Source organism: Peromyscus californicus, unplaced genomic scaffold (genome assembly GCF_007827085.1).
Source record: "Peromyscus californicus insignis strain IS unplaced genomic scaffold, ASM782708v3 Scaffold_14__1_contigs__length_90479793_seg_2, whole genome shotgun sequence".
Classification (NCBI taxonomy): domain Eukaryota; kingdom Metazoa; phylum Chordata; class Mammalia; order Rodentia; family Cricetidae; genus Peromyscus; species Peromyscus californicus.
This window is the reverse complement of record NW_026294436.1, coordinates 77,612,722-77,639,569: the sequence shown is the minus strand read 5'-3', so window position 1 is coordinate 77,639,569 and position 26,848 is coordinate 77,612,722. Positions and strand designations below refer to the sequence as shown.

General features: G+C 45.8%; 1 protein-coding gene across 6 annotated transcripts in view; it reads left to right on the top strand.

Annotated features, from left to right (window-relative positions):
• The window catches only part of Hhat (hedgehog acyltransferase), a 280,570-nt gene that overhangs the window by 96,435 nt on the left and 157,287 nt on the right, over positions 1-26,848 (top strand). For all 6 annotated transcript variants that reach the window (XM_052738051.1, XM_052738053.1, XM_052738054.1 and 3 more), the window contains one exon: positions 3,663-3,813. In XM_052738051.1, the coding sequence (XP_052594011.1) occupies positions 3,663-3,813 (151 nt within the window). The remainder of the gene's footprint in view (positions 1-3,662; positions 3,814-26,848) is intronic.

Here is a 26,848-nt window from a genome sequence, read left to right as displayed (position 1 = left end):
CTTTCTTGTATTCTGTGACTATGAAAGTTCACGTAACTATTTCCATGTCATCTGGGACAGCCTGGGTCTGTGTTGCCAGGTAGCAGTCATTCACATTGGGCTCAGAATAAACATGAAATAGAAACTGAGGCACAAAGAGTCCTCTTGCTTGTGACAATGGGTAAGATTTGGTTTTGTTTTGGTTTTTTTTTTTTTTTTTTTTTTTTTTGGTTTTTCGAGACAGGGTTTCTCTGTGTAGCTTTGCGCCTTTCCTGGAACTCACTTGGTAGTCCAGGCTGGCCTCGAACTCACAGAGATCTGCCTGGCTCTGCCTCCCGAGTGCTGGGATTAAAGGCGTGCGCCACCACCGCCCGGCAAGATTTGGTTTTGAAGTGATAAAATATTCTATAATTGGCAAGTGATGGTAGTTGCACACATTTGTAAATGTGTTAAAACCTCTTGGATCACACACTTTAAAAGAATGAATTCCACAACATGCAAACAATGTCCCCCCAAAGTGACAGGAACGGCTGGAGAAGTGGCGTTGTTGGTAAAGGTCTCCCTGTGTGAGCATGAGGATCTGAGTTTGTTCCCCAGCATCCACATGAAAAGAGGTGCTTGTAATCCCAGTCCAAGAGAAGAAGAGGCAAATCCCTGGGGCTTACTGGCCAGCCTGCCCAGTCTGCTGAGCAAGCCCCAGGTTCCATTGAGAAAGCCTGTCTCAAAAAGCAAGATGGGGCTATCCAGACAGCACATGGATAAAAGCACTTAACCATCAAACGCGATGACCTGAGTTCAGTCCCCGGCATCTCCATGGTGGAAGGAGAGAACTGACTCCTGCAAGCTACCCTCTGACCTCCATGTGCACACATAAGCGCACATACATACAAATGAATAAATAAATATAAAACAAAATAAAACCAGCAAGGATGGTGCATGAGGAAAATACTCAAGATTGACCTGAGATGAGGACACACACACACACACACACACACACACACTCGATAAGAAATAAATGATTGAAAAAACATGAGGCCCTGAGGTGACTTCCTGGTATTTAATTGGAAGGAAAGCTGGGTGGGACTTGCAAGTGACATAAGGCACAAGAGGTGCTCAGGGATCCTTCATGAAAACAACACACAGCCCTAGAAAAGACTTGAGGTCCTATTCCCACCTTCCTTGAGCTTCCTAGAAGACCATGTTAGATCATTCACTAGCTTCAAAAGCAGCTATGGCTGGATGCCCCAGAGAGACAGCAATGGCATGTTCATGCATCATCCAGAACTTTCCCTGTTATACAGGAGACACTGCAGAATAGCTTCTGCAGCTGACCAGGTGGCCTTCAGAAATCTAAAGGACAAGCACCAGCCTCACAGAGACACTGACAGCAGCTGTCACTGCTGGCCTCATAGTCACCTTAGTGGAGTATGTGGCTCTAACAGTGACCCTGCATCACACGGAAAACAAGCCACTCTTCAAGTCACAGAGTACAAGAAAGCCACAGATCACAAGATTTTCTGGATGTGTTGTTGGAGGACATCAGGAAGGCAGGCTTTATCAAACCAGAGAAATGTCTCCTGTGGTCTCAGATGCCATCTGATGGCATTTTTAGCTTCTTAGGTTGGTGGGAGCTGATGGTCTACTAAGTCATTATAGATCCCCAATTTTACTGGATATGTGAAAAAAAGTTAATTCAAACACAGAAATGGACAAAGAATGGGTATTTAAGGGACTAAGGTTTATTAAGGCAATTTGGCTCTGTATCAGCAACATTCTAATTCTCCACAATTACATAGTTGTAGGTGGACATTTCCTGTCTCAACCACCTGGTCCCAAATAACCAACTCAGAGGCTGAATATGAATTGTAAATGCTTGGCCAATAGCTCAGGCTCATTACTAACTAGCTCTTACATTTTAAGTTAACTCATATTTCTATTTATGCTCTGCCATGTGGAGGTACCTTTATTAGCATGGCACATTCACCTCCTGTTCCCTCTGCATCTGGCTGGTGACTCCTCTGATTCCACCCTTCTCCTTCCCAGCATTCTCAGTTTGGTTTTTCCACCTAACCTTTTGTCCAGTCAGCTTGTTTATTAAACCAGTCACAAGCGACAGATCTTCACAGTGTACCAAGGGATTGGTTCCACAGCATGTAGTAGTCGATCATTCAGGCTTGCAGACTTTAACACAGATATGGCTTTTGTTCTGGGGACTTCAGTTCTAGGTGAGCACATCACTTTTTTTGTAAGGTAGAGTAATATTTCATTGTCTGGATCCGCCATAACTTGTTGATGGACATTTGGATTGTTTCCATCTTTTGGCTATTAAGAGAAATGCTGCTAACTAAACTAACCTGGGTATCTGTGTAGAAACACTTGCATTTCTTTTGATCAAAGACTGGAATTCCTGGGACATAGGGAGACTCTATGCTTAATTGTTTGAGGAATTGCCTCTCTGTTTTCCAAGGTGGCTGTGTTGTCTGACATTCTTATGTGCTATGTATGTGTCTTCACCAGTACTCACTGATCTGACTTTGGATTCTGGATGGATGCAGGTTTTGAAAGGACTTGTGAAGGACCCCTACCCTCATAGGTGTAGAGAGCCGTGCACGGCCACGCCTCAAAGATGGCGCCGGCGTCCGGCTTCCGCCTTCCCGATGTCAGGTGTTCTCTGGGATAAACAACTCCTTATTTGGCTTGAGCGTGGAATCTGGCTTTCTTGCGTATGTCTGACCCTATCGGCATTGTCCACTTGGCACTACGGGGTTGGTTGCCCAGTGGCTATAAAGGGCGTGGGCTGGCTTTCCCCAGGAGGAGGAGAAGGAGAAGAAGAAGATGGCTTTCCCTGGGGTCAGAAAATTGTCTCAAGGTTCCTGAATAAACTGCTTGGAGAAGAACCTGGTGTTGCGTCTTCCTTGCTGGTCGAGGCGGACGCGACACATAGGTTTTAAATGAAATGGGTATTTTTTTCATACTTTTTCTCTATTATCTGTGAAAGCATGCCTTGTGTGCTGGCAAGGTGGCTTAGTTGGAGAAGGCACTTGCCACACAAGCCTGATGCCTTGAATTCAATCCCCTGGAGCTCCCAGTGGAAGAGAGAACCAGCTCCCAGGAGAAGAGAGAATCAGCTCCCAGAAGTTGTTTTCTGGCTTCTACAAGTGCACTGTGGCAATATGTGCTCACATACACAAACACATGCACATAAGCATTTTTTTTTAAAGCTAAAAAATGTGACTTGGGAAGAGGTCCTCTTGCCTGTGACAGTAATAAAGGTGATCTCATTTTTTGTTGGTTACTTTTCTGTTGCTGTGACAACACACCACAGCAAGGCATCTTATAGAAGAGGGTTTATTTGGGCTTATAGTTCTAGAGGGTTAGAGTCAATGATGGTGGGGGCAGCCTGGAAGTAGGTGGCAGGTGTGACTATGGGGCAGGAAGCTGAGTGTTCACAAGCAAGAAACAGAGTGAACTAGAAGTATGTGGCTTTTCACTCTCACACCTACCCCAGTGACATACTTCCTCCAGTGAGGCTGCGGCCCTTAACTTTCCCCAAACAGGACCAGCTAGGGACCTAGTGCAAATGCCCAAGACTGTGGAGGGCAAGAAGGGACTGGTGGAGGAGCAGGACAGTCTCGGACTGCTGTATTTCACTGGTGTGACTGACGAGTCCCTTTGCTTTTCAGGAGGACTGGCCCTGGCCCAAGTACTCTTCTTCTATGTGAAATACTTGGTGCTCTTTGGTGCTCCGGCTCTCCTCATGCGCCTGGATGGACTCACACCACCACCCCTTCCCCGCTGCGTGAGCACCATGTTCAGCTTTACTGGGATGTGGAGGTCAGTCTCATAGTTTGCTTAAGTCTTTTGGGTGTGTCCAGTGGGCTTGCTGGCTTCAGAGAGTTTGGCTGCTCTTCTTCCCCTTTACCAAAGCCACATGTGGTACTACACATTCTTTAGCCTGCTAACGTGATGGCAGTCCATGCTTTCTGACCCCCACAGAGTTATCATCAAGCTGTGGAGGTAAGTGAGGCAGGACACACACAGGACTTTCTTATGGCTGTGAGAAAATACCCTGACCAAAGCAATTTAAGGGAAAAAGCTTCATTTTGGTTCACTGTTTGCGTGTAAAGACCAATATGGAAGTCCTAGACGTGGGAGCTTGGGAGGCAGCTGGTCACATTGTGTCTGCAACCAGGAAGCAGGGAGCAGTGAGTGCTGGTGCTCAGCTGGCCTTCTCCTTTTTATGAAATCAAAGACCCAAGCCCAGGGAAGGGTACCACTTGCTTTTAGAGTGTGTCTTCTTCCCACCCCAGCTAACCTATCCAAGATGGTATGCCTGGAGGCTTGTCTTCCAGGTGAATCTGGATCTGCTCAAGTTGACAGTAAATGTCATCACAGACATGCTCTGAGATCTTCATTACTCTGCTTTCCTTGAAAAATGACTGTGTAAATCTCACTGTTGACTAAAAACAGTGTAACAGCCTAGGCCAGCACTCACTGCCATTCATTCGTTCTCAGGTTTTGAAAAACCTTCTGGTCTGGTTGTCTTGTCTCTTCAGTAACAGTAGTAAGGTGATGTGTACATCTGTCTCCAAAGTTCTTTTGAAGATGAGGCAAGCCGTGGCAGATGTTTCCAGATGTTAGCCCTCAACTTGGTATTGTTCCTGGGCAAGGTTTTGTGCGATAGACTGAGGTTTTCTCTGAGTTCTTTCATTGTTACTGATTTTTTTTGTCCCCAAAACTTATGATTGGCCCAGGAATTTTGTTACTAAACATCCCCAAGTCCCTTATCATTTTTGACGACTGTTTTCCAAAAGGATTTGTTTGCACCTGTGTTTTTCTGAATGTGTCCAGTGTGTAACAAGGGTCAGGATTGCTGCTGCAATTGCAGACCCAGTGGTAGAGGCTCAGGGTGGGCACTGGCTCAGCAGGGGAGTCATGGCCTACTTAGAACTTGGGCTTCGGTTCCCTCGATCGCCTCTTTCTTGTTCTGGCCCTGCTCAGAGTTACTGCTCTGCCTCACTCATCGCTGTAGACCCAAGACAGGGGTAACAGGAGAACTCAGTGAGTGTTACTGTGCCCCCTGCTGCTCTTCTGCAGGACACAGGCAGCATGTATGCCCCATGCTGCTCTTCTGCAGGACGCAGGCGGCATGCAGTGTTGCCCCTCCATAGTCATGTAGGCACATGCGGAGTAACCTGGGCTTCTCTGTGCACATTTTAGTTGTGTCCCAGCTTGCTTTACGGGGTTGGGAGTTTCCTGTGGTTATGGAAGGGCTGTTAAGCCCTGGCACTTCCTTTGTCATTTTGTTAGGTCCCAGGCTGGCCTTTTGAGTGGCAAGACCAGGAATGCCGGCAAAGGGGCTCTTTTCAAGGCTGGATAGTTTTTGTTGAGATGAACCTCACTGGAAGCTGTCATCACATGACCTGCTCAGAAAGGTCGCTCCCTCAGTCAGTGGTGGCGACCAGGGATGATTTGGGAATATGTCACAAGCATCTGGTGGGAGCCCTGCATGGCTTCTCTGCCTATCTGTTGTGACCATCTGTGTACTTGGGAAGGATGTTTTCCTGGGGTCTTCTGCAGGGTCAGCTGGAGTGGTCACCATGGTGACCAGGGCAGTTTCTTTGTCCATAGTTACTAACTCATTGATTACCACAAGGTGGCTGTGTTTCATGCAGTGAAACAGAATGTCTGTTTTTGTTTCCTATAATCAAATTTTTAAAAAGATTTTTTAAAAAATTTTAAGTGTGTGTGTGTGTGTGTGTATCTGTGTATAGTTATGTGTACATGAGTGCAGGTGCCCTTGGAGGCCAGAAGATACCTGGTATTACATGCAGTGGGGCTGGAGTTCCAAGTAGTTTGACCCAACTGGTGTGAGCACTAGGAACCAAATTTGTGTCCTATTGAAGAACAGTATACACTCTTAATTGATGAGCCATTGCTCCAACCCTTTTATGTAACTTATTTTTGCCCAGGAAAGATCCTCAGCTTATGTAAACTACAGAGATAGATAGCCTGTGTCCACCATTGTCGCAGTCAGGAACAAACGGTTACACTGTGGATGCTCCAAAGTGGGAACCCTTGGAGAGAGAGGATTGAAAGGCGTGTACGAGAGCACTTGATGGAAAAAGAAATATTCTCCTCTAGGACTGACGCAGGCTCCCACCCTAGCGTCTGCAGCATGAAAGACTAGAAGGTTCCTTGCTTTTTTAGATTTATTGATGAATGCAAATGTCTATGTGCATATGCATGCTGTCGTGAGTTTGTGTGCCCTGTGTGCATGCAGGTGACCAAGGAGTTGGAACTAGTTTCTGGTGTTTGTGAACTGCATGATGTGGTTCTGGGAACTGAACCTGAGTCCTCTGCAGAGCAGCAAGTGCTCTTACGTGCAGAGCTACCTGCCTAGCCCTGTTTCAGTTTGTTTTGTTTTGTTTTTGAGACAAGATGTTGTTGTGTAGCCTCGACTGGTTTTGAGATCATGGAATCAACCTCCTGAGTGCCAGGGTTACCAGCGTGCATCACCACACCCAACCCCTCCACATTTTTAAGTGTCTTTCCAGTTTGCTACTTACACGTAGAAGGGCCTGTGTCTTTGTAGAAGGTGGCCTTTTCAGGTTAAACAGCTGAGTTTCAGAATCCAGGCGAGCCTCTGAGCCATTGTGCCCAGGGGAAAGCTCAGGAGAGACTTTTAACTGGGAAAAAAAAAAGAATTAAAATGCTGATTATCTTTGTGTCATTTGCAGACTATTCCTTCCTCACAGGGAGGTTTTTCAGTGTTGTGTGTGAGTGTGCATGGATGTCTAGTATATGTGTGTGTTTGTGTAGTGTATGTGTGTATCTGTGTAGTGCATGTGTGTGTGTGTGCATCTGTGTGTGTAGTGCATGTGAGTGCATATGTACATTTGTGTGTCTGTAGTGTATGTGTGTGTGTGCATCTGTGTGTCTGTGTAGTGTATGTGTGTGTGTATGCATCTGTGTGTCTGTGTAATGCATGTGAATGCATATGTACATTTGTGTGTCTGTGTAGTGCGTGTGTGTGCATCTGTGTGTCTGTGTAATGCATGTGGGTGCATATGTACATCTGTGTGTCTGTGTAGTGCATGTGTGTGTGTGCATCTGTGTGTCTGTGTAATGCATGTGAGTGCATATGTACATTTGTGTGTCTGTGTAGTGCATGTGTGTGTGCATCTGTGTGTCTGTGTAATGCATGTGGGTGCATATGTACATCTGTGTGTCTGTGTAGTGCATGTGTGTATGTGCATCTGTGTGTCTGTGTAATGCATGTGGGTGCATATGTACATCTGTGTGTCTGTGTAGTGCATGTGTGTGTGTGCATCTGTGTGTCTGTGTAATGCATGTGAGTGCATATGTACATCTGTGTGTCTGTGTAGTGCATGTGTGTGTGTGTGTGTGTGTGTGTGTGTGTACATTTATGTTCTTTCATGTGGCGCTCAGAGGTAAATGTTGGATGTCTTTCTCAACTACCCTCCATCCTATCTTCTGAGACAGTCTCTCACTGAACCTGGAAGTCACTGTTTGGCTAGACTGGCTGGCCAGCAAGCTCTGAGGATCTGCCTGCCTCTGCTTCCTCTGCACTAGGGTTGCAGACGTATATGACCACACCCAGCTTTGTTCTGTGGGTGCGGTTGCAGATGTATATGACCACACCCAGCTTTGTTCTGTGGGTGCGGTTGCAGATGTATATGACCACACCCAGCTTTGTTCTGTGGGTGCGGGTTGCAGACGTATATGACCACACCCAGCTTTGTTCTGTGGGTGCGGGTTGCAGACGTATATGACCACACCCAGCTTTGTTCTGTGGGTGCGGTTGCAGATGTATATGACCACACCCAGCTTTGTTCTGTGGGTGCGGGTTGCAGATGTATATGACCACACCCAGCTTTGTTCTGTGGGTGCTGGGTGGCAGCTTTCCCTGCTGAGTTCTTTCTCCAGCACTGGTTACATTTCTGAGTATATGGTCTGTGAAGGGAAGGCAAGTTGTGAAGCTGTGATGTCTAGTATCCAGCTTTACACTCATGTTTCTGGGCTGCATATTGGGTGTTGCTGCAGACCGGGAATGGCTCCCTCTTCCTGAGCCTAAGAAGAATTTAGTCAAGAACAGAGGGGAAAGCTGGTGGTGCATGTGTTCTCCTGGGCCATGGCAGATGAGAGAGGCTTCTCCTGGAGGTTATTGAGTGATTTTCCTGATGTTCTGGAAACAGTTATTGAGTGAGGTTTAGAACCAATGATGAGTCTGTCATTAGCACAGCACTTTACACACCTAACACGAGCCTGGCTGTACCGTCTTCCTGTGCACTTTGAATAGCAGGGCCACTGCCAGCAGCCTGCTGTGTGTTTAGAATCTGAGCTTTGTGTCATAGAAGAGATGACCCTGGCCATTGGCGGAGAGAATCTTCCCTAACAGGATGGTTTATATTGGCCATGAAGAACTGCTGCTCACTTTGATGGCCCACAGGTACAGTTGGGACCTGATGGATCTATTCACTCCTTTCCCTGGCTTCCCTTTGCATGGATCTTGTTGAAATATTTACAAATGTAGCAAAGCCCCAAGGAGCAGCTGTATTCCCATGGTGTGAGTTTTCCATGGTTGTATGGGGCTGAGAAATTGAAATTTCTATGCTTAATCTCTAGGTTTCATGTTTTAATTTAGATGAGCTGAGATTGCTAATGAGTATCTTTTGCCAAGAGTCATTAAAGACGGCATTGCGTCTGAGGTTCCAAATTAGCATTCTGACCATGTCTCCTGATTTGATTTCTGGCTATGGAGGTGAAATGTGCAAAGTGATAGGATTTCCCACAGTGGCTGGTGAGTTATGGGTCAATTTCAGTTATCTCAAGGATCTGAGGCAGCTTGCCCTCCGCACTGCTTGAATTATAACATTTTCCGGCCTTTGCAGGCAAATTCATGCATCACCCGTTATCCCAGAGGAATCTAGATAGTGGTTGGTGGGGGCTAGACTTTATTGTGTGAGTACATCTTTAGACTGGGAGGAGGAGCAGCAGGAGGAGTCTGAGTGCTTGCTCTCAGTGGGGCATCAATTGCCCAGACTGGTAGGTCAATAGAAGACTTTAGATCTCTAGGTAGGGAGTTGGTTCTGTTGTGCAATAGATGATAAATCCAGTGATGAACTGCTGGTTCTTTGAGCTTCCTGCCTTTGAATGATGCTTAACCTCCAGTTGTAGGGCAGGGTGGCAGGCATGGAGTTGGTGAGATTATATGCCATGGTCTCCCAGCATCGCTGGTACAAAACAAAGACTAAGTGAACCTAAAGAGGAAAGGTGGAACTGGCTTTGTTCACAAGTGCTCACCCCATCCAGAGAGACCCTAACCCCAAGAACTTGCTCTTCACCAGCTGTGAGACTCTGGGTAAGTTGTTTCATTTTCTGGTCCAATCTTTTACCTCTCAGTGAGGACTCGTCCCATAGGATAATGTGACATGGAAATGAGCGTATAGTAGGACCCCAGGAAGTAATAACATTTTACTTTTTTTTAATGGGGAGGTTGTTGTAAGTCTGACAAAGCCAAAGGTGACCATGAGGTCTACCTCCTGCTGGGCCAGGCCTAGAAACAGTGAGTGCTGAAGGGATTGGCCAAGCAAAGACTCCATCCAGTTGGGGACTAGAGAAGCCGTGATTCAGCCAAGTGGGGTGAAGTCATGAGCTCTTCACCAACCCAGCCACATGGAAGGGTGATGGCTTCCGCTAGCCTACAACATTCTACTACTCATGTGATTTGGCAAGTTAGTGGCTTCCTTCCACCTCATTTTTCTGAGGCATGAAGATGGACTGATAGCAGTACTTGCTCTGGCAGGCTGCTGTGAGGGTTAATGGAGACCACACACTCAGGCAGTGGACACAGGGCAAGCGAACACCAAAATATTAGCTCAGTGTCATTGGTACAGATAGATTAAAATTTATACTGTGCCTTTCGCTTTTTTACTTTTCCAATAAAGAAAGCCTGGAAAGGTAAGTGGTTGAAGATGTGGAAAATTTAGGTAGCACTAGGTAGAAGATAAAGGATTCAAGGAAGCATGTGGTCCCAGGTGTGCCCCAGGCATTGGGTTATTATTATTAATGAACACCCTTGCAGTATCCTGCTATGAACACTACGTCACCTATCTTACTTCATTTACCCAACTCTTCCCTCTCTGGTCCTTGTCAACAGACCCAATAAATGCACTTTATTTCTTCATATTTTAAGCCACCTTTTTCTTTTTGTCTGAGCACAAACTGCCACATATTGAAGTGGAAAGGAAATATGGAGCTGGCCACTGTTCTGTTTTGCTTCTGGTTAGTTTTAACTCAAAGGCTGTCCTCTCCATTTTCCTTGTGTGGAAATGTGGGTAAGTTCTTTGCATGAAGGCTTCTAGAATAAGAAGCAGTGTGGCACAGGAAACACCAGGACTTCTTCATATGGAAGGCATTGGTCATGAGTCTTGCTAGTCACCAGAGTATGGTGTTTGGGGACACAGGTGTAGAGCCAGGCTGCCTGTGCTGGGGTCCTGGTTCCCCTCGGGAAGTCCATGCTGAAGCGATGGATGTGAAATGTCTCTCATAGGTGCATGTGTTTGAACACTTGGTCTCTGGCAGATGCTGATTTTTGGGAGTTTGTTGAACCTTTAGGAGGCGGGACCTCACTGGAGGAGGCAGGTCACGGGGGCTATCCTTCAGGTTTATAGCTGGCCTTGTTTCCTGTGTGGATCTGACTCCTGATCTGCCGGATGAGCAAACAGTCTCATATTCTTGCTGCAGCAGACATGAACTGTTTCCTTCACCACCCCTTTGTACCGTACCGCCTTGCCATGATGGAGTCTAGCCCCTCAAACTGCATGAGCCCAAACAAACCTCTCTTCCCTCACTTCTGTTCTTGTCAAGTATTTATTTGGCCACAGTGATGAGAAAAATGATGAATTCAATAGATAATCATGCTTTTCTAAACTTCTGACCACTGGTTTGGTTTGGTGTGTAACTGGTTGATCCACACCTGAAGGATGTGATACTCACCGGGCATGACCACTGTGGGTTCTCAGTCTTCCTCATCTCCTGGTGTGTAACTGGTCTTTCTGCATGTGCTGTGATCCACTGATCCACACCTGAAGGATGTGATACACACTGGGCATGACCACCATTGGTTCCCAGCCTTCCTCATCTCCCGATTTTCATCAGGTGTTGTACGTGGTGTGTCAAAATATTATGCCTACCTTCAATTTTACTGAGAATGAATGCACCTTTTGAAGGATCCAGAGGGAGGAGTGTGTACACCTGCCTTAATTACAGTCATCATTTCAACAGACATTGTGCTCTGCCACAGATAGTCGATGTGGGGGGAAGTTGCCAACTTGAAGGAAGAAAAGACTTTCCATTCAGACTTGGTATGCAGGAGGAGTCTGACAGACAGCTGCTTGTCTTTGAGTTTGGGATTTTTCTAAGGGAAGAGTGCTGAGGAGAAAAAAATTGAATTCTCTTACAAATTAAGATGAGGAAACTGGATGCAGTGTTGGGAGTGAAGTTCTTGTAGAACATGCTGTGGAAACAGCCAGAGTCTAGTGATAACAACAGCTCAGCCATGTAGCTGACACTCTGCTGAGATGGTTGTAATGCTTTCAAGTGTCTTCTGCTCTCTTTATCTGTCTCTAGTGAGGTGGGACTGAAACACACTCCTCTGTGGACTAGAGTGTGAGGCTGTGACAGAATGTGGGATTCAAGGGACCAGAAAATGATGTTGGCTTGGGTATCAACTCCCTAGAAACAGTATGCAGAAGTGACAGAGAGGGTTCTGTTGGCAGAGGGTTGGTTTTAGGCACCAAGGAATAGGACGAAGTAGCTGCCACATTAGCCTGGCACTGAGTGGGTGGTGGTATGGGGCTGTTGAGGGTTTCCCCCATTATGTTAGAAACAGGACTCTAGAAACTTCCTAGATGGAGGTTGGAAGGAGGTTTCTCTGATGCCTACACAGAGATGACTGTTTCTCCCATGGGTGTCTCCTCCTACATCCCCCGTACCCTTTCCATCCCTTTGTCTCACTGTGCACACATCCAATCCCCAGCAGTTCTGTGTTGTAGAAGGCATTCAGCAGATTGGCATCTCAGAGGCCAAAGTCAGAAGTAAATATTCTCTTCTTAGGTTTGTGTCTCTCCCTGTGTAGTACATCTCTCCTTCAGGATGTCATGGGGTCAGCAGAGGTGGGCAGAGAAAGATGGCTGGATAATTTCATCCTCTTTGGTGTCATTTCTGGTCTACTGTTCGCCGTGACAAGGGGCATCTTTCTCTTGTGACATGCTCCTTAGGAAAGGAGACTTGTGTCTCAGCCCTCCTAGGTAGAATGAGTTTTTTTTGTTTTTTGTTTTTTGTTTTTGTTTTTTTTTTTTTTTTTTGTAATGATAAGAAAAGTACCTTAAGATTGGAGCTGGATTTGATTCTGAATTTGTGAGCAACCAGATCATGACTAGGAACTAGGGATTGCTGAGATACAAAATGAGTGATTCCAATAAAAAAAATCCCCATTAGAATGAGCCGATTATTCTGTGTAATGGTCTTATCAAATAAGGATAAAGGTATCATCAGAGACACTGTATAACACATTCCAGGTTGTATTGTTGGTAAGAAAGACTCTTGATGAATAATGAATTTTCTCAGAGATGAAAATTCATGCATTCTATATCACTATAGGTGATTATATTTCCTCTTTATGTTATACTATGAATATGTGCAAGATTCTTTTTATTTATTCATATTATTTTTATTTACCTGTATGTATATATGTCCATGTGAGTGTATGCCACATGTATGCAGGTACCTGCAGAGGTCAGAAGAGAACACTGGATCCCCTAGTTGTGGAGTTTCAGGAGGTTGTGAGCTGCCTGACATGGGAGTTTGGGAACTGAACTCGGATCCTCTGCAAGGGCAGTATGTGCTCTTAACTTCTGGACAGTCTCTCTAGCCCCAAAAGCATTTGTTGGTGTCATCTTTTTGAGTCTTAAGACTGCTGATTGGTTTAGCTTTGATGTGTTTGCTTGTGTTGTTACTGCAGACCCACTTGCCATCTTTATTCCAACCCACCTATCTGCATAGATGTTCAATGTTACAGTTATGGATACAAGCAGAATTCTCTGATCCTGTCCAGTTGCTTCCCAAGGAACAATGTTAATACCTTGTCTTCTGTGAAGAACGGTAACACATGGTGTAAAGGTTGAATGGCATCTATGATTGTCATGATTAGAAGCGTTGCTTATTTTTTGCCATGGTGTGTAGCTTGGTGTGCTTGGCATGGTTTGTGGCTAGCTGGTGTGCAGTTTGGCATGCCTGGCATGGTGTGCAGCTTGGCATGGTGTGCAGCTTGGCATGCTCCAGAAGTTTTGAAGTGAATACTCAGGAGTTTTTCAGATTTGGGAAGCTCAGTTCATCTATCATTCTTTTGTGTTCTGTTTAAAGACACCACACCTATGCATGATTTTGCCTCAGTAACACTGAACTTCTGCCCAGCATCACTGGAACTCTGAGGGAGCACCACTACTGTTTTTCTCGGATAAGACATACCGTGGCCTTCTTGTGCTTAGGAACACCACACAGTACTTCCTATGCCATGGTTGGGGACAGTGATGTCATCTCCCAGAATACACCAAAATGTGGGAGCATAGATGGGCTACCACTGTGGAGTGCGCCAACAGCTCAGCGAGCCCTTTCCGTCTATCAGGTCCAGAGGCTTGGGGGTTTTGGCCTCTGAACTTGAATAACTGCACAAATGTTCATTTGGAGCTATCTGTGGATTTATCAGATAAACTCACCAACACAGGGTCCTGGGATAATGGGCATGGATTCTCAAGGGGTGAGGATAGACCTCACCAAGAAGGTCACATGCAAGTGAAGACCTGGAGGAAGGCATGAGAGACACATGACTAGCTGGAGAGGTGTTGCAGGAAGAGGGTGCAGCCAGTGCAAAGGCCCTGGGCCAGAGGCATGTCTAAGAGAACAAGGAACAGCGGTGAGGTGAGTGTGACTGTAATGGAGCATGAAGTGAGGAACAGGAGAAGGCCGTGAGATGGGGAGGAGAGTGGTCCCAGATGCCATTGTGTATCCTTTGTTTCCACATCTCAGTTAGATGGAGAATGTGGGAGGGACTTGAGCTGAGAAGCAGGCATGCTGTGTGGAAGCAATAACCCAGAGCCCAGCCCTGATGAATCCTCTTACCTGAAGTACCTGACTCTACCTCTGATGTCCCAGAATTACTCTGAGGCGCAGGTGGAGGTCAGCACCAGGAGCCTGGCTATCTTTGGAGAGTCAGCAGGAAAGCTGAACTCTGCGGCTGTGGTAGGAGAGTGCTCCTGGTGCCTGAGGGTGGGCTCTAGGGGTCAGTGAGATGGTTCAGTGGGCAAAGGCACTTGCCATTGAACCTAATGTTCCTAAAATCCCTTCCCAAGGAAAGACATAAGCCATATCTGCCCCTTCTCCTAAGGTCCCAGTGGCAAACCCAGGCATGATTCCACCAAAGGTCACTGAAGAATCAGTGAGCTCTACTGGGCGTCCTGACAGAGCATAGGTGAAGGGTTTCTTAAAGGGATGTGGGTGCTCCTCGCTTAACGGCTGTATCCAGAAAGCCCTACTCAGCAAGGATCAGGGTATCCCTGTAGCCACAGAGATGGAGTCCTCTGCCTTTAGCCCCTGCCCCCTGCAATGCCACAGGGAGAGTTGCCAGTTAGTAGGGTGCAGTTGGGCACTATCGGGGGAGGCAGAGGTTGGAGGGTGGTGGGGGAAGAGGTGTAAACTATCAACAAGCCCTGCTGGGATGGTATTTGCAAGGTGGGCACAGCTGCATGCTTTAAGTTGCTTGGCTCAGAGGACAGTCACTCGCAACTCCTGATGACCTGAGTTCGATTCCCAGTACTCATACGATGGAAGGAGAGTACTGACTCCCACATGCTGTCTTCTTATCTTTACATACAGCACAACACTTGCCCACACCCCTAATTAGACAAATGTATTGAACAAATAGATTGAAGATGGGCTCCAGCTTAGGTTGAACTAGTTGAAGCATTCATTTCCAGAAAGCCCCAACTGTGTTATGAGGCATGAACATTCATATGACTCCAAGCCTAGGGTGCCAGCAATGAGGTGACACTCACTCATGGCTTTTCTGGGTAAAAGGCACATGTGGTCCCTTAGAGATTTCCCTTTTTCTTACAATCATGGTTCAATCCTTAAGACTTCTTGTCCTTTCATTCCCTTTTCGTGGGAAGAAGAAGGTGGCCAGATGGATCTCTTGCACAAAGGTGTTTGCATTTGAAGTTGAGTTTGGAAACGATTCAGGTCATAATGAATACAGAAAACACTTCAGGCAATGTGTTATTAAAGGCATGTGCAGGAGCTGCGCCTGTACAGTGTGAACTTATTAGCATTTCAGACCGATGCCTCTTTTACATTTAATTAGATTTCAGGCTTCAATCGATTTATTAAATGAATTTCTCACTGCTGAAAAGGTGTAATATGCACACAGCAGCGGCTTTTACGCAGCCCCTCTGTCCTCATCCACTCAAACAGATTCTTGCTTCTGTCTGATTCAAAGCTGGAGATTCTTTTCCAAAGCTACTGCACAGCATAAATACAGCCTGTTTAGAGCCTGTGGATGCTGGGGTCATTGGCTGTTTAACTGCCCTGTCTGTCCTGGATGCTCTGGTGGGTTTACCAACTGTAAAAGTGGCTAGTGGGTAACAATAGCCACCGTGTGGTTCAGAGGTTCTTTGTCACGCAGAATCTGTCTACAGTTATTTTGGCACAAAATCCACAGGCCTTTATTCTTACTGTTACGAAGGGTGTTGGGGCTATTTAGATAGTGGGCAAACAGACACAATGACTCAAGCCCTGTTAGTGACTCATAGGCTGGAAAGCAGGCTGCCAATCGTGCGTGTTTAGTGACGCTCTGGGTTTGTTTAGCAGAGCAGAGTGACGGGTGCATCCTAACCCTGGTTCTACCGCAGCCAGTGTTCGTGAAAACGCAGCTCTTACCTCACAGGAAAAGACATGGTTTATTCTAGAACCAAATATGAATGACCAAGGCCTGGGAACAGAGATTCAGCTTTCCCCAAAGGCCATGTGCCAAGGAGGTAGCAATTTCATAACATTTTAATAGAAGCAGAACAAAGAAAGCTGTAAATCAGGAGTTCTCAGATGCATTGGTCAGACGGTGGGCTTTAGCAAAGAGGGGGATGTCTGTATGGTCTCAGGTGCTTTCTGAGGACATGCTTCACTTTGGGGTTGATGGAAGCTGGCGGGATAGTCACAAGGCTGTTAAGTCACACACAGAGGGGGGCAGTGACTATTCAAGGGCCCAAGATAGCCCAGGATCATTTTTAATTAGGTCTTGGACTTGCAACATTCCAACCTCTCCACAGTCACTGAAGTTCTAGCCAACCTGTGTAGAGTGTTCAAGAATGTACATGTTCTCTGTAAGAACATGCACCTGCCTTGTGCAAGCTCGGGCGGTGGCTGGGCAGTGATCATCCCCCTCTGTGAAGTGAGTTCCTGGACACCTTGTCATTTCAGACTGCTGGGCGTCTGTCCCATGCCTAGTAGCTCCTTCCAGCTTCTGCTGTGTGTCCTTAGGATAAGGAAGTGTAGTGTGAAAAATAGATCAAAATCTAAATGTGTTTAGTGACTATTAGCTACATAAGTAATGTCTATGTCTCAAAGTAGATGAAGTGGTATTAGTTAATGTATTTTATTTTCTAAATGAACTAAGTAAGACCTCATGTTAAAATCAGCTGTGGCCATCTCAGCCAAGGAAGTTGTTTTTATCATATGTACTATACATCTTCTGATGCACACTTTTTAAAAGCCTGCTAGGAAGGACATTAAAGACTCAACCATGAAGGTAGAGAATAGAAATGTTTCTGTCATATAAGATAAATACTTTTTGCCACAGTGCAAAAGCTGTGTTCAAATTTTAGGATTCACAGTGCAGGAATTAACCCTTCTACACACACACCCAACACACACACACACACACACACACACACACACACACACACACACACACACACCACACCACACACACACACACACACACACACACACACACACACACACACACACACACACACACACTCTTGGTTAGAAGCATAGCCCAGTGATAATGTAGAACTGTGGCTGGTTAGTCGACTCATCTTTGATGAAAGACTAGTTTTATTCACTTTTGCAAGGCTCGCTGTGGGGAAGATTCTGGTGGAGTGGGTGAGTTCTAAGGATGTCAGTTTCTCCACCTGTAGATTACTCATCAAGCAGTGATAAGCTATTAGTCACCTCGAGTTCATTTCTCTGGGAGGAGTGTAGAACAGTACTAGACTGACACGGGGTTGGAATTTCAGGGTCTCTTGTCTGGAAGGCATCTGTACCCTCTGCCTTTTACAATGTTGAGGAGTTGAGCTCTTAGGCCTGGAGAGGTGGCTTAGCAGTTAAGAGTACTTACCTCTCTGTCAGAGGACTAGAGTGTGTGTTCCAATACCCACACCAAGTAGCTTGCAAATGCCTGTAACTCCAGAAACTACATACATGCATGCATGTTCTCTCGCTATTAAAAAAATAGAATTTAGCTCTTCTTTAAAGGACGTGTATTTATGTGGTGCATCTGAACAGAGATACATAGTAAGAAGTTGTATGACTTTTCCTGGGAATATGTGAACAGAAGGGCTATTTACAGGAGCATGGACTCTTCAAACACAGCCACATTACTAAAAAGCCCACCCCATCATGGGTGCTGATTAATGAACACTGCATCCCTGGAGTTCTGTATGTAACTCACAGGTAGCTCGACAGCTCGCAGAGTCTTCCTTCTCCCCGGCAGTCCTTACTGTTTCTATAACCCCAGGAGAGAGAGCCTGTGCATCTGGTAAGTTTCAGGAACTCTCTGAGACTTGTGAGTTGTTTATTTATGAGTCTTAAGGATTCTCCTTTGGGGATGGAACTGTTTCAATTCAGATGTTATCACACATGAGAAAAGTGTGTCCTTTTTAGGATGTCAGACTGGAGACACCCTGTATCCTGTCTTTACTGGTGGTATTAATTTTCATTATCCAGAAAAGGTATGGTCTGATTTCTTCACTTTATCATAATTTTTCATTTTGCTTTTTGCTTTATACTAAAGAACAAGCTACAGGAGACACTTGGAGACCATATAGATATCATGGTCTTTGTTTAAATGCCCCTAGATTTGTCTTTGATGGTAATAGCTTGTCTGAGCTAGTCTTTATTCAGTCGCAAAATGTTGATATCCGGCTTTGGCCCTTGTCAGTTGGTGATTGGGGGTTCTGTGGTAAACAAGGCCTCCCACACCCCATATGCCTCATTATTTACCTGTACTCCCCACTTCCTGTCTTCTAGTAGTTTTTAATTCATTACTCCTCTAAAGTTTGTACTCAAATTGTCCCCTCTTGGCCAGGGATCCCATATACTGGCTTCTGTGTCTGTGGACATGCCCAAACGTTATTTGAGCAAGATTTTCCTGTTTTACAGACCTTGAGCTACCAATTACCCTACTTTCTTTTCTTTTCAACAATTTGGGTCCTGGAATGTCTGTGTGCAGAGCAGAAATATAAGACACAATGTGGAGTTGGGGATTTAGCTCAGTGGTAGAGTGCTTGCCTACCAAGAGCAAGGCCCTGGGTTTAGTCCTCAGCTCCGAGAAAAAAAAAAAAAACAAGAAGACACAATGTGACCACAAGGGTTCTGCATCTCTGCTCCTCATTGAGCCCAAATGTGAGTTTGAGTATCTTGGCTCAGGTTGAGCAATAACTGGAAGAAAAAAAAAAGTAGGGTTCTATGGATGTAAAGGGAGCAAGAATAAAGGGACAGACCTTCTCATATGCATGAGTGGGCCGGGACCTGCGTCCGGATGAGGAACACACTCGTACACGAGGCATTTGACATTAAAACTTCTCCTTCTAGGACACACAGCACCAAATTCTGAAACCTGGCCACTCCACAGCAAGCCCTCTCCTCTGTGAGCGCAGACCGGTAGACTCTGCTCCACCCTGGTCATGGTCCAGTCTGTTTCTGTGCAGTTGTTTAGTAGCGGGCCCCAGAGCTGACTATGGACTTCTGGCAGCATGGGCTCTAAGGCCAGTGGGTCACAGGCTCTCAGGCTGCAAGCTCTCTGTGGTCTTCTGTTCTTAAAAGGCATTCGATCAGTTACCTTGTGGGGCTTCGGTTTCCTCTAGTGCTGAAAGAGGGAATAGAACTTAACATCCTTAAGATTTTCTTCAGTATAAAATTCTATGTAAGTGAAAGTGAGGTAGGATTTTAAGGACTTGAATTAGTAATCTCCCATATTTGTCCTGACCTGTGATGGTTACTATGAGTGAGCAACAGGATCTAGATTCCTTTAGGAGACAAGCCCCTGGGCATGCCTGTGAGTTTATCTAGATTAGGTTACCTGGGGTGGAAAGACACACCCGAGTTGTAGGTGGTACTGTCCTGTGGGCTGGAGCCCTGGACTGAATAGAAGGCAGAAAGCCAGCTAACCAGGATCATTCAGTGTTCTCTACGTCCTGGCTGTGCATGCAGTGGGACGCCACCTTGAGTTCCTGTCCTGGACTGTTCTCTTGAAACACAAACCCAAATACTCCATCCGTCCTTAAGTGGCTTTTATTGGGTATTTTGTCACAGCAGTAGGACAAGTAATGAATTCAGCAGCAAAGCTAAGGGTTCTGTTCTGTGGCCTACTAAGTAGCCAGTCTTCATGTTTTTTTTTTTAATTTAATAATTTCTCAGACCTCTAAATTATCCCTAATGATTGAAGTGTAATCTAGGTTTTAATTAATATGTTTGCTATCATGTAGTGACATGCAGATACTGTTCTCACAGTAAAGGAGATGAGCTTGCAAATCTGTTAATGGGATAATTTGAATTCTTCCCACGAGTGCATTAGGCTACTGCTCACTCATGACGAAGACACTCCGGGCAGCTTCTCAGTCCTCCACTCAGTTGGAAGGATTGTTCTGTAGAAACGGAAAGTGCACATAATTAAGAACTAGAGTTGTTATTAGAGAGGAGTGTCGTCTGTCTGCTCAGTATCTGGGTCCTTGCCTGCTAGATAAATAAGGTCAGGGCTGACCAAGCATGTGTCCGTTGGAGTGGACAGGCAGAGTTCACATGGACTTTGTGGTGTGTGTGTGTGTGAGAGAGAGGGGGGGAAGGGGGGAGAGAGAGAGAGAGAGAGAGAGAGAGAGAGAGAGAGAGAGAGAGAAGTGTGCTTCTTGTACCTCAGGCAGGACCACTAGTGGAGTGGTGCCCAGAATTTACACTTAGGGCTTAAGTGCCTTTTGATGCTGTGTGCACTTAGGAAGTCAAGGGCCTCTGGACATGCTAGGGTCAGAGACATACCTCTAAGACATTGCTGCAGGCTAAGATAAGTCTCTTGGTCCTCTTGGTTGACCTGGGCCACAGGCAGGCTAGTACCCTCACCCCACCCCCTGCCCCTGAACCATGCTCAGACTGTTCGCCTGAAGGAAATCTTGGTTTGTTGATTATTCTATGGCTTGAAAGCTGTGTCTGCTCTCTTCAATGAGGAAGCAGCATGAAGAATGTGAAAAGCAGGGTAATGAGGTCCCCAGTCTCTCTCAACTCAGAACCACATAATTATTTAAAATTGTTTTCATCTACTGGTCTTCATATCTGTCCTTTGAGCTTTCAGAGTTCCCTCCTTAGAAGTCCAGATCTTGGTGCAGAGGGACAGAGAGTAGGAGAGGGTGGAAGGGACAGGAACAGCTGAGTGCACACCTGTAGGGCAGTAGGGCGCATCCAACTCAGCAGGGGAGACCCTCTGTGGCCACAGGAAGTCAGCTGAGTGAGGCTGTGGTGTTTAAAGCTCCTTACTCTCCCAGAGGCTCAAGGTGCTGCTGAGAGAAGTCCCTTGCACACACAGCAGGTCCGCAGAAGCAGGCCAGAAGCAACTGCAGCAGGAATGGTAAGTCACCCCATCAGAGCAGTAAGTAGGGCCAGGTGCTCACCCACCCAGGACTTTCAGAATGGGAGGGCATGGCTTGGAAAGGCCACGATGGAGTCATCATAAGGAAAACTAGCAAAAAACAACCGAGGGGCGTTTTCCCCCAGTGGAGGACGATAACACAGTCTCTGTCCATCCACAGGAGAGCATCTGAGCTCCATCCTAGATTTCAGAGAATGACCCTCAGAATTACAAGGATCAGAGGTGTTCTGAAGGGAGGTCGAAAGCGGTCACTACATGGTCTGGTCCATGTTTTCTCTGACTACCAGGAAGCACATGGATGTTTCAGTGTGTATTTGTGGTGTCACACTGAGAGGCATGAGGAAATGGGGAAGGAGCCATGTGGCAGACATTGGAAAACGTGCTCAGAGCTCATCTACTCCAAATTTTGCCACTTTGGTATGTTGATTATTTTGATCCAAAAGGAATTGAATCACAGCCAACCCAGGAAATATGTTTTGCTTCTCCTCGACTGATTAAAATTAAGATGCAAATTTCCCCTTTTGCACAAGAAGTTTTCATTTACAAAGAATTTTTTTTTTTTATCAGTAAAGACGTCTGAACCAGAAAGAGAGCCACGGAGTTCAGTCATCTGAGACTCCCATCCGCCTTACTGGTCTCCTGCATTCACCATACATGTCCTTCCTCCCCTTTCCTCGATTTGCCTCCCTGACTCCTGCACCTGAGGCTTTTCTGTAGCTCAGTGTGGTATATACATCCCAATCATCTCATCATTGAGTCACGTCTTGGTGAGATTCTTATATACACATACACAGTTCATTTTTTTCTCCCCAAGTAGTTTGTCAGTTTTCCTTGACCACGTCTTCCTTCTGTAATGTCCCTTTTCTACTCTGTAGCAGTTGGCATTGAGTGTTGCCCTGGTAACTGTATTGGTGCTCCGTACATATTTGGAGCTTGTCAAACTGTGGTGATGGTCAGGCTTCCTATGTGACCATCTGTGAACCCAGGAGAGCTGCACAAATCTCTTTAGTGTGGATCTTTAACCAGAGAGCCACAGGAGGGCTTTGAATGTTCACACCAGGTCTCCTCCCTGATGGGCTCTAGTGCCAGTCCCTTGTGAAGGCTGCAAGTCACTATGAGATCAGTTGAGGGGGTTTGTCACTGGTGCCTGGTTCTTAATGATGTTTATGTTACTGGACCCCGGCAGCCCCCAAAAAGTAGACTCAGCCACCCATCCTCAAGAGTCCAGTTAAAGAGACAAGCAAGAGTGAAAGGCAGAGAAAGGGGATTCATTCAGTGTTTCCACATTAGGAAGAGGCACAAATACAGAGGTTTGGTGATGCCCCTGCCCGTCATGTCCATTTTTGAGAGTCTTGACGTGAGGCATTAAGCGTAAAGGTGTGTGTAACTCAGTAGTTTAGTCAAGGTGTGGTCCCATCCATCACTGATCCACCATTATCTCAGCTCTAGTCTTTCCTGCAAGGTGGTCTGACAACTCCTGGGGACATTCCAGTGCATTCCAGTTCCTTGGAGATTTCTGTCTCAGTAGCCCGATGGTCGAAAGCAGGGGGGTGTTTCTTTGGACCATCTTCTCTCCTGCCAGGACAGTTGCAACTCCAGGTCCTGAAGGAAGCTCAGCTTACTGCAAGCCCATTTTAGTAACAAATTAACACCAATGAGTCCTTGAGAGATCTGAGATCTGATCACCAGGTCCCTGGGTCTTGAAACCAGACAAGACTTGACATCTGAGCCTTGTTCTCCAATGGCTAACCAGGCTCTGTACCATGGGCTCATAGCCACCAAGCCTGGAGTGAAGACCCAGGGATGCCTTAGGGCAGTGGTTCTCAACCTTCCTGATGCTGCAACCCTTTAATACAGTTCCTCATGATGTGGTGACCCCAACCATAAAATGATTTTCATTGCTACTTCATAACTGTAATTTTGCTACTGATATGAATCATAATGTAAGTATCTGATATGCAGGATAACTAATATTTGACCCCCTCCCCCCTATGAAAGGGTCATTCCAACCCAAAGGGATTGTGACCCACAGGTTGAGAACCACTTGTTAATTCAGGGATGAACTCAGATTTTTACAAGCTGTGAAGAAGGAAAAGCTATTTCTGAATGTTTCAGGGGATGCTTCACCTCCAGCAGCTAATCTGCCAGAAACAGTGAGCACAGCCCTGTGTGAGAGGGGCAGACCATCTGATTTCCTTAGTCACCTCCATCTAAGTTGCCTTTCTTAGGCTTGGCTCCTAGGAGAATCCCCAAGGGGAGAGCCATGCAGACCAGAAAGCTGAAACACAAAAGCTAGCCCAGGAATCATCATGTTCATTTGAGAAGTGGTGTTCTGCCCAAATCAAACCCTGTAAGAGCCTTCCTCGGCTTGAGATCTCCATGTGTCCTCAGGCAAAACCCCATAATGAGACTATTACTCACAAATAATGGTCTCAAGGACAAGGAATCAGGGACCCTCTGGCCTGCTGGTGGCATTATACTGGAACTTTAAATTGAGGTCAGTGGCATTTAACCTGAGTGTCACGTCTTAATTTCTGTCAAGTGTAAACTCAGTATAGGAAAAGACTGTGATGAATTTCCCCCAAGAAAAGTGTTCCAGCATGGAGATTTTTACTTTCCATTTAGGAAAACATTTAAAATATGAAATTGAAAAAAAAGTGCGGCTTTTTTTTAAAATACCAGAAGACAAAAATAGCATATCCCCAGGATCTTAGGGACAAAATTCTATGTAATAAATGGAAGGCAGCAAAGGTGTGTTTAAGTGTCTCATTGGGTAGCTGAGTCTTATAACCTAGACTGAAGAGGAGGACAGTGATTTCGTTAACTGCTGTAATACTGTAGTAGGAAGCAGACTGAATCCACACAGACCTGTCTTGGGGAGGAGCAGTACTTCCTACAAATCAAGGCAACTTTGGGGGTGGTGCTCCTGGTATTTACAATTCATACAAATTACAGTCGTGTGTATGTGTATGTGTGTGTGTGTGTGTGTGTGTGTGTGTGTGTGTGTGTGTGTGTGTGTGTGTGTGTGTGTGTGTGTGTGTGTGTGCATGTGCAGGATGGTTGCCTACAGACAACACGTTCAGCCTTGAGTCTGGGTGCTGAGCATACCAAAGGAGTCTGATGTATTCACAAGACTCCTAAGGAACCTGTTGCCATAATTCATTAAAATCCACCCGAAGGTGTTGCTTCTGATCTACTGTCCACATTTAACGTGTCTGTTCCTTGTGTCACTGGCCCAAATGGTTTCCTTCCCATGCCCTTCTCCATTCCGGTTGGTATCATCTAAGTATGTTCTCTTCGCTGGTCATTCACTAAAATAGACACTTGGAATTGAGGGTGACCCTTCACGTGTGGTCCAGTGAGCACAAGACACACCCATCAAATCAGTTAAGGCCAGCATCCTTTGAAGGATCAGCACTGTCAGTTCCCTTGAGCTCACCAATGGCCCGAGTCCAAATCTTAACCTTTTCTGGTTTTGAGTTCTTGCACATAGAGCTCTTTAGCCGAGGGTGAAGACTTAAGTTGCTCCTCTGAGTGAAGTGGGGAGACATTGTAGGGTTTTAGTAGAAGAGTGAAGGGTCATGGGATTTGAAAATGCCTTGCCAAGAGCAGAGCGAGCCTTTGAAGTTCAGGTGCTGGGAAGCTAGCAGTCTGAGTTTAGCTTTTAGGTAGACCTTACAGTTTTTTTAGTGATCGGATGTGAGGGTTAAGGAGTTATGGGTGGTGGGTACAGGTTTCTGGTCCTGAGTGGCTGAAGGATGCAGCTGTTGTCACCTGGGATGGGGAAGGCCACAGCGGGGGAAAACCCAAGGGGGAGATGAGGCATTTCATCCAGGGTGTCTAAATGTTCAGCGGCTCCTGGACGCCCAAGTAGAGGCGAACAAGTGCAGTAGGGCAGAGGCCCAGAGGCCAGGAAGGAGCCTTAGCACACGGAAGGTGGTGGGGGGACTGCCGAAGGTGTGCGTGCCGAGGACTGGGAGCTCTGCTGAGCTAGTCAAGCATCGGCAAGGTTCCAAGGGCATGCTGGGAGTGAGGGGCCCGCCAGGAGGACGTGATGTACTGGTGATTAAATGAAAATCAGTGTTTGTGAGCAGATTACAATATATAAACAAACAACATTTAACATAAAGATTGTGGAATAATGTCTAATGTATTGACATTTTCTTATTTGTTTCAGTTGTATACCTCGATTAGCCATTTCTTCCTATTATAACAAATATATGTGCACACATACAATAGGTACACATTGACTATGTCTATGATAGATTCTGTCTGGGGCAATTCAACAAATGTGACTTAAATGTGTGGGGAATCAGAAAGCCCGAGTGCTGTTGTGAGTTCAGCTTAAGTGTTGTTGATGGCTCTCACTTCAAATCTGTGGCCATTTCTTACAAATAAGTGTGAGGCTGGGTCTAAGTGTCTTGTAGAAAATCCCACACAAAGGGCTTGTACTTGCCGTTACCATGTGGCTTGGGTGTATAGCCTTGGTAATAAATGGGCTTATGGGAATTTTTACCTGTGGATAAATGGTATCATTAAACTTTTATGTTTTTTTGAATAGGGATTATTCTGTCCATAAAGGTATGCCCTACCTCAAGTAATCTTGTAGAATAATTACAACATGATTGTTAATGTAATTTGATGGCTCCTGCTGTGCAAAGCCAATCTGTCTTCCCTGATAATCCTTCTTTCTAGAGTAAGTGACTGAAAAAAGGAACAAATTATCTTTCAAGTCCTAATGGATCCTAAGTAGGAAGTCTGTGCACACACAGGGCAAAAGAACAGCAGAAACACAGGTCAAAGCCAAAGCCTGGGGCACCAGCTTTCACCCTAAAGGGATGGGACTTTCAGAAGGGCGCCATTTCTGTCCTGTGTGAGCATCACTGACCAGCCGGAATGGACTGCTTACAAGAAGGCGTCCCTGTTTGTGTGCCTGGATCACAAACCCACAGCCATGGCTCCTCAGGTTTTCTGGTCTTGAAAGCAGTCAAGGGTGTTGCTCTCCAGCTGCCTGGAGCAGTGAGGCCTGGAGGAGCCGCTGTTCTCAGCAGGCTGCTGGGGTCACAGAGACCCTCCCAGAAGGCTGTGCTTGATCGTCAGCCGCCACTCTAAGCTGTCAGTGCCCATAACCTGTGGCATCTGCCCCAGGCCCTGGCAGTATCTGGCCTATAGTGAATGCTCAATAAATGTTTGTTGAAAAATGGGAGAAATTAAGTTCTTTGTTCCCAGGAATGGATTTACATCCAGAAGAACAAAGTTTGTGGAGCAAGTTGTTTAAAATATGATTTTTTTAGTGTTTCTACTGAACTCAGTAAAACTGAGTTTTCCTCATAATAAGTGTCATTGAAAATGTTGAGACTAATTACAATGTATAAGCGTGGAGCATCTCATCTCTGAAATACTTGGGACCAAAAGGGTTTCTGATTTGAGAGGTCTGGGCCACCAAGATAGCTCTGTGGGTAAAGGCACTTGCTGCCAAGTCTGATGACATGAGTTCAGTCCCTGGAACCCACAGGGTGGAGGGGAGAACTGATTGCTGAAAGTTGTCTTTTGACCTCTACACACATGCCTTGGCATGCACACTCCCCCAATAAAACAAACAAACAAACAAACAATAGACAAACAAATAAGTAAATGTAATCAAGATTTTAAAAGTATTTGAGAGGACTTTTTGGGGATGGGTAGGGAAATGTTAGAACAGCTGAATAGATTTAATTGATTGAGTGTCCCTAATCTAAAAACTCTAAAATGCTCCAAAGTCTAGAATGTTTTGAATGTGTTGAGAAGAAGCTTTGATTCCAGATTTTAGATTTTGGGGTTAGGGATGATCTGATGGCAATCTCTGTTTCTTGGATTCGGATCTGTGGTTTTTCTTCT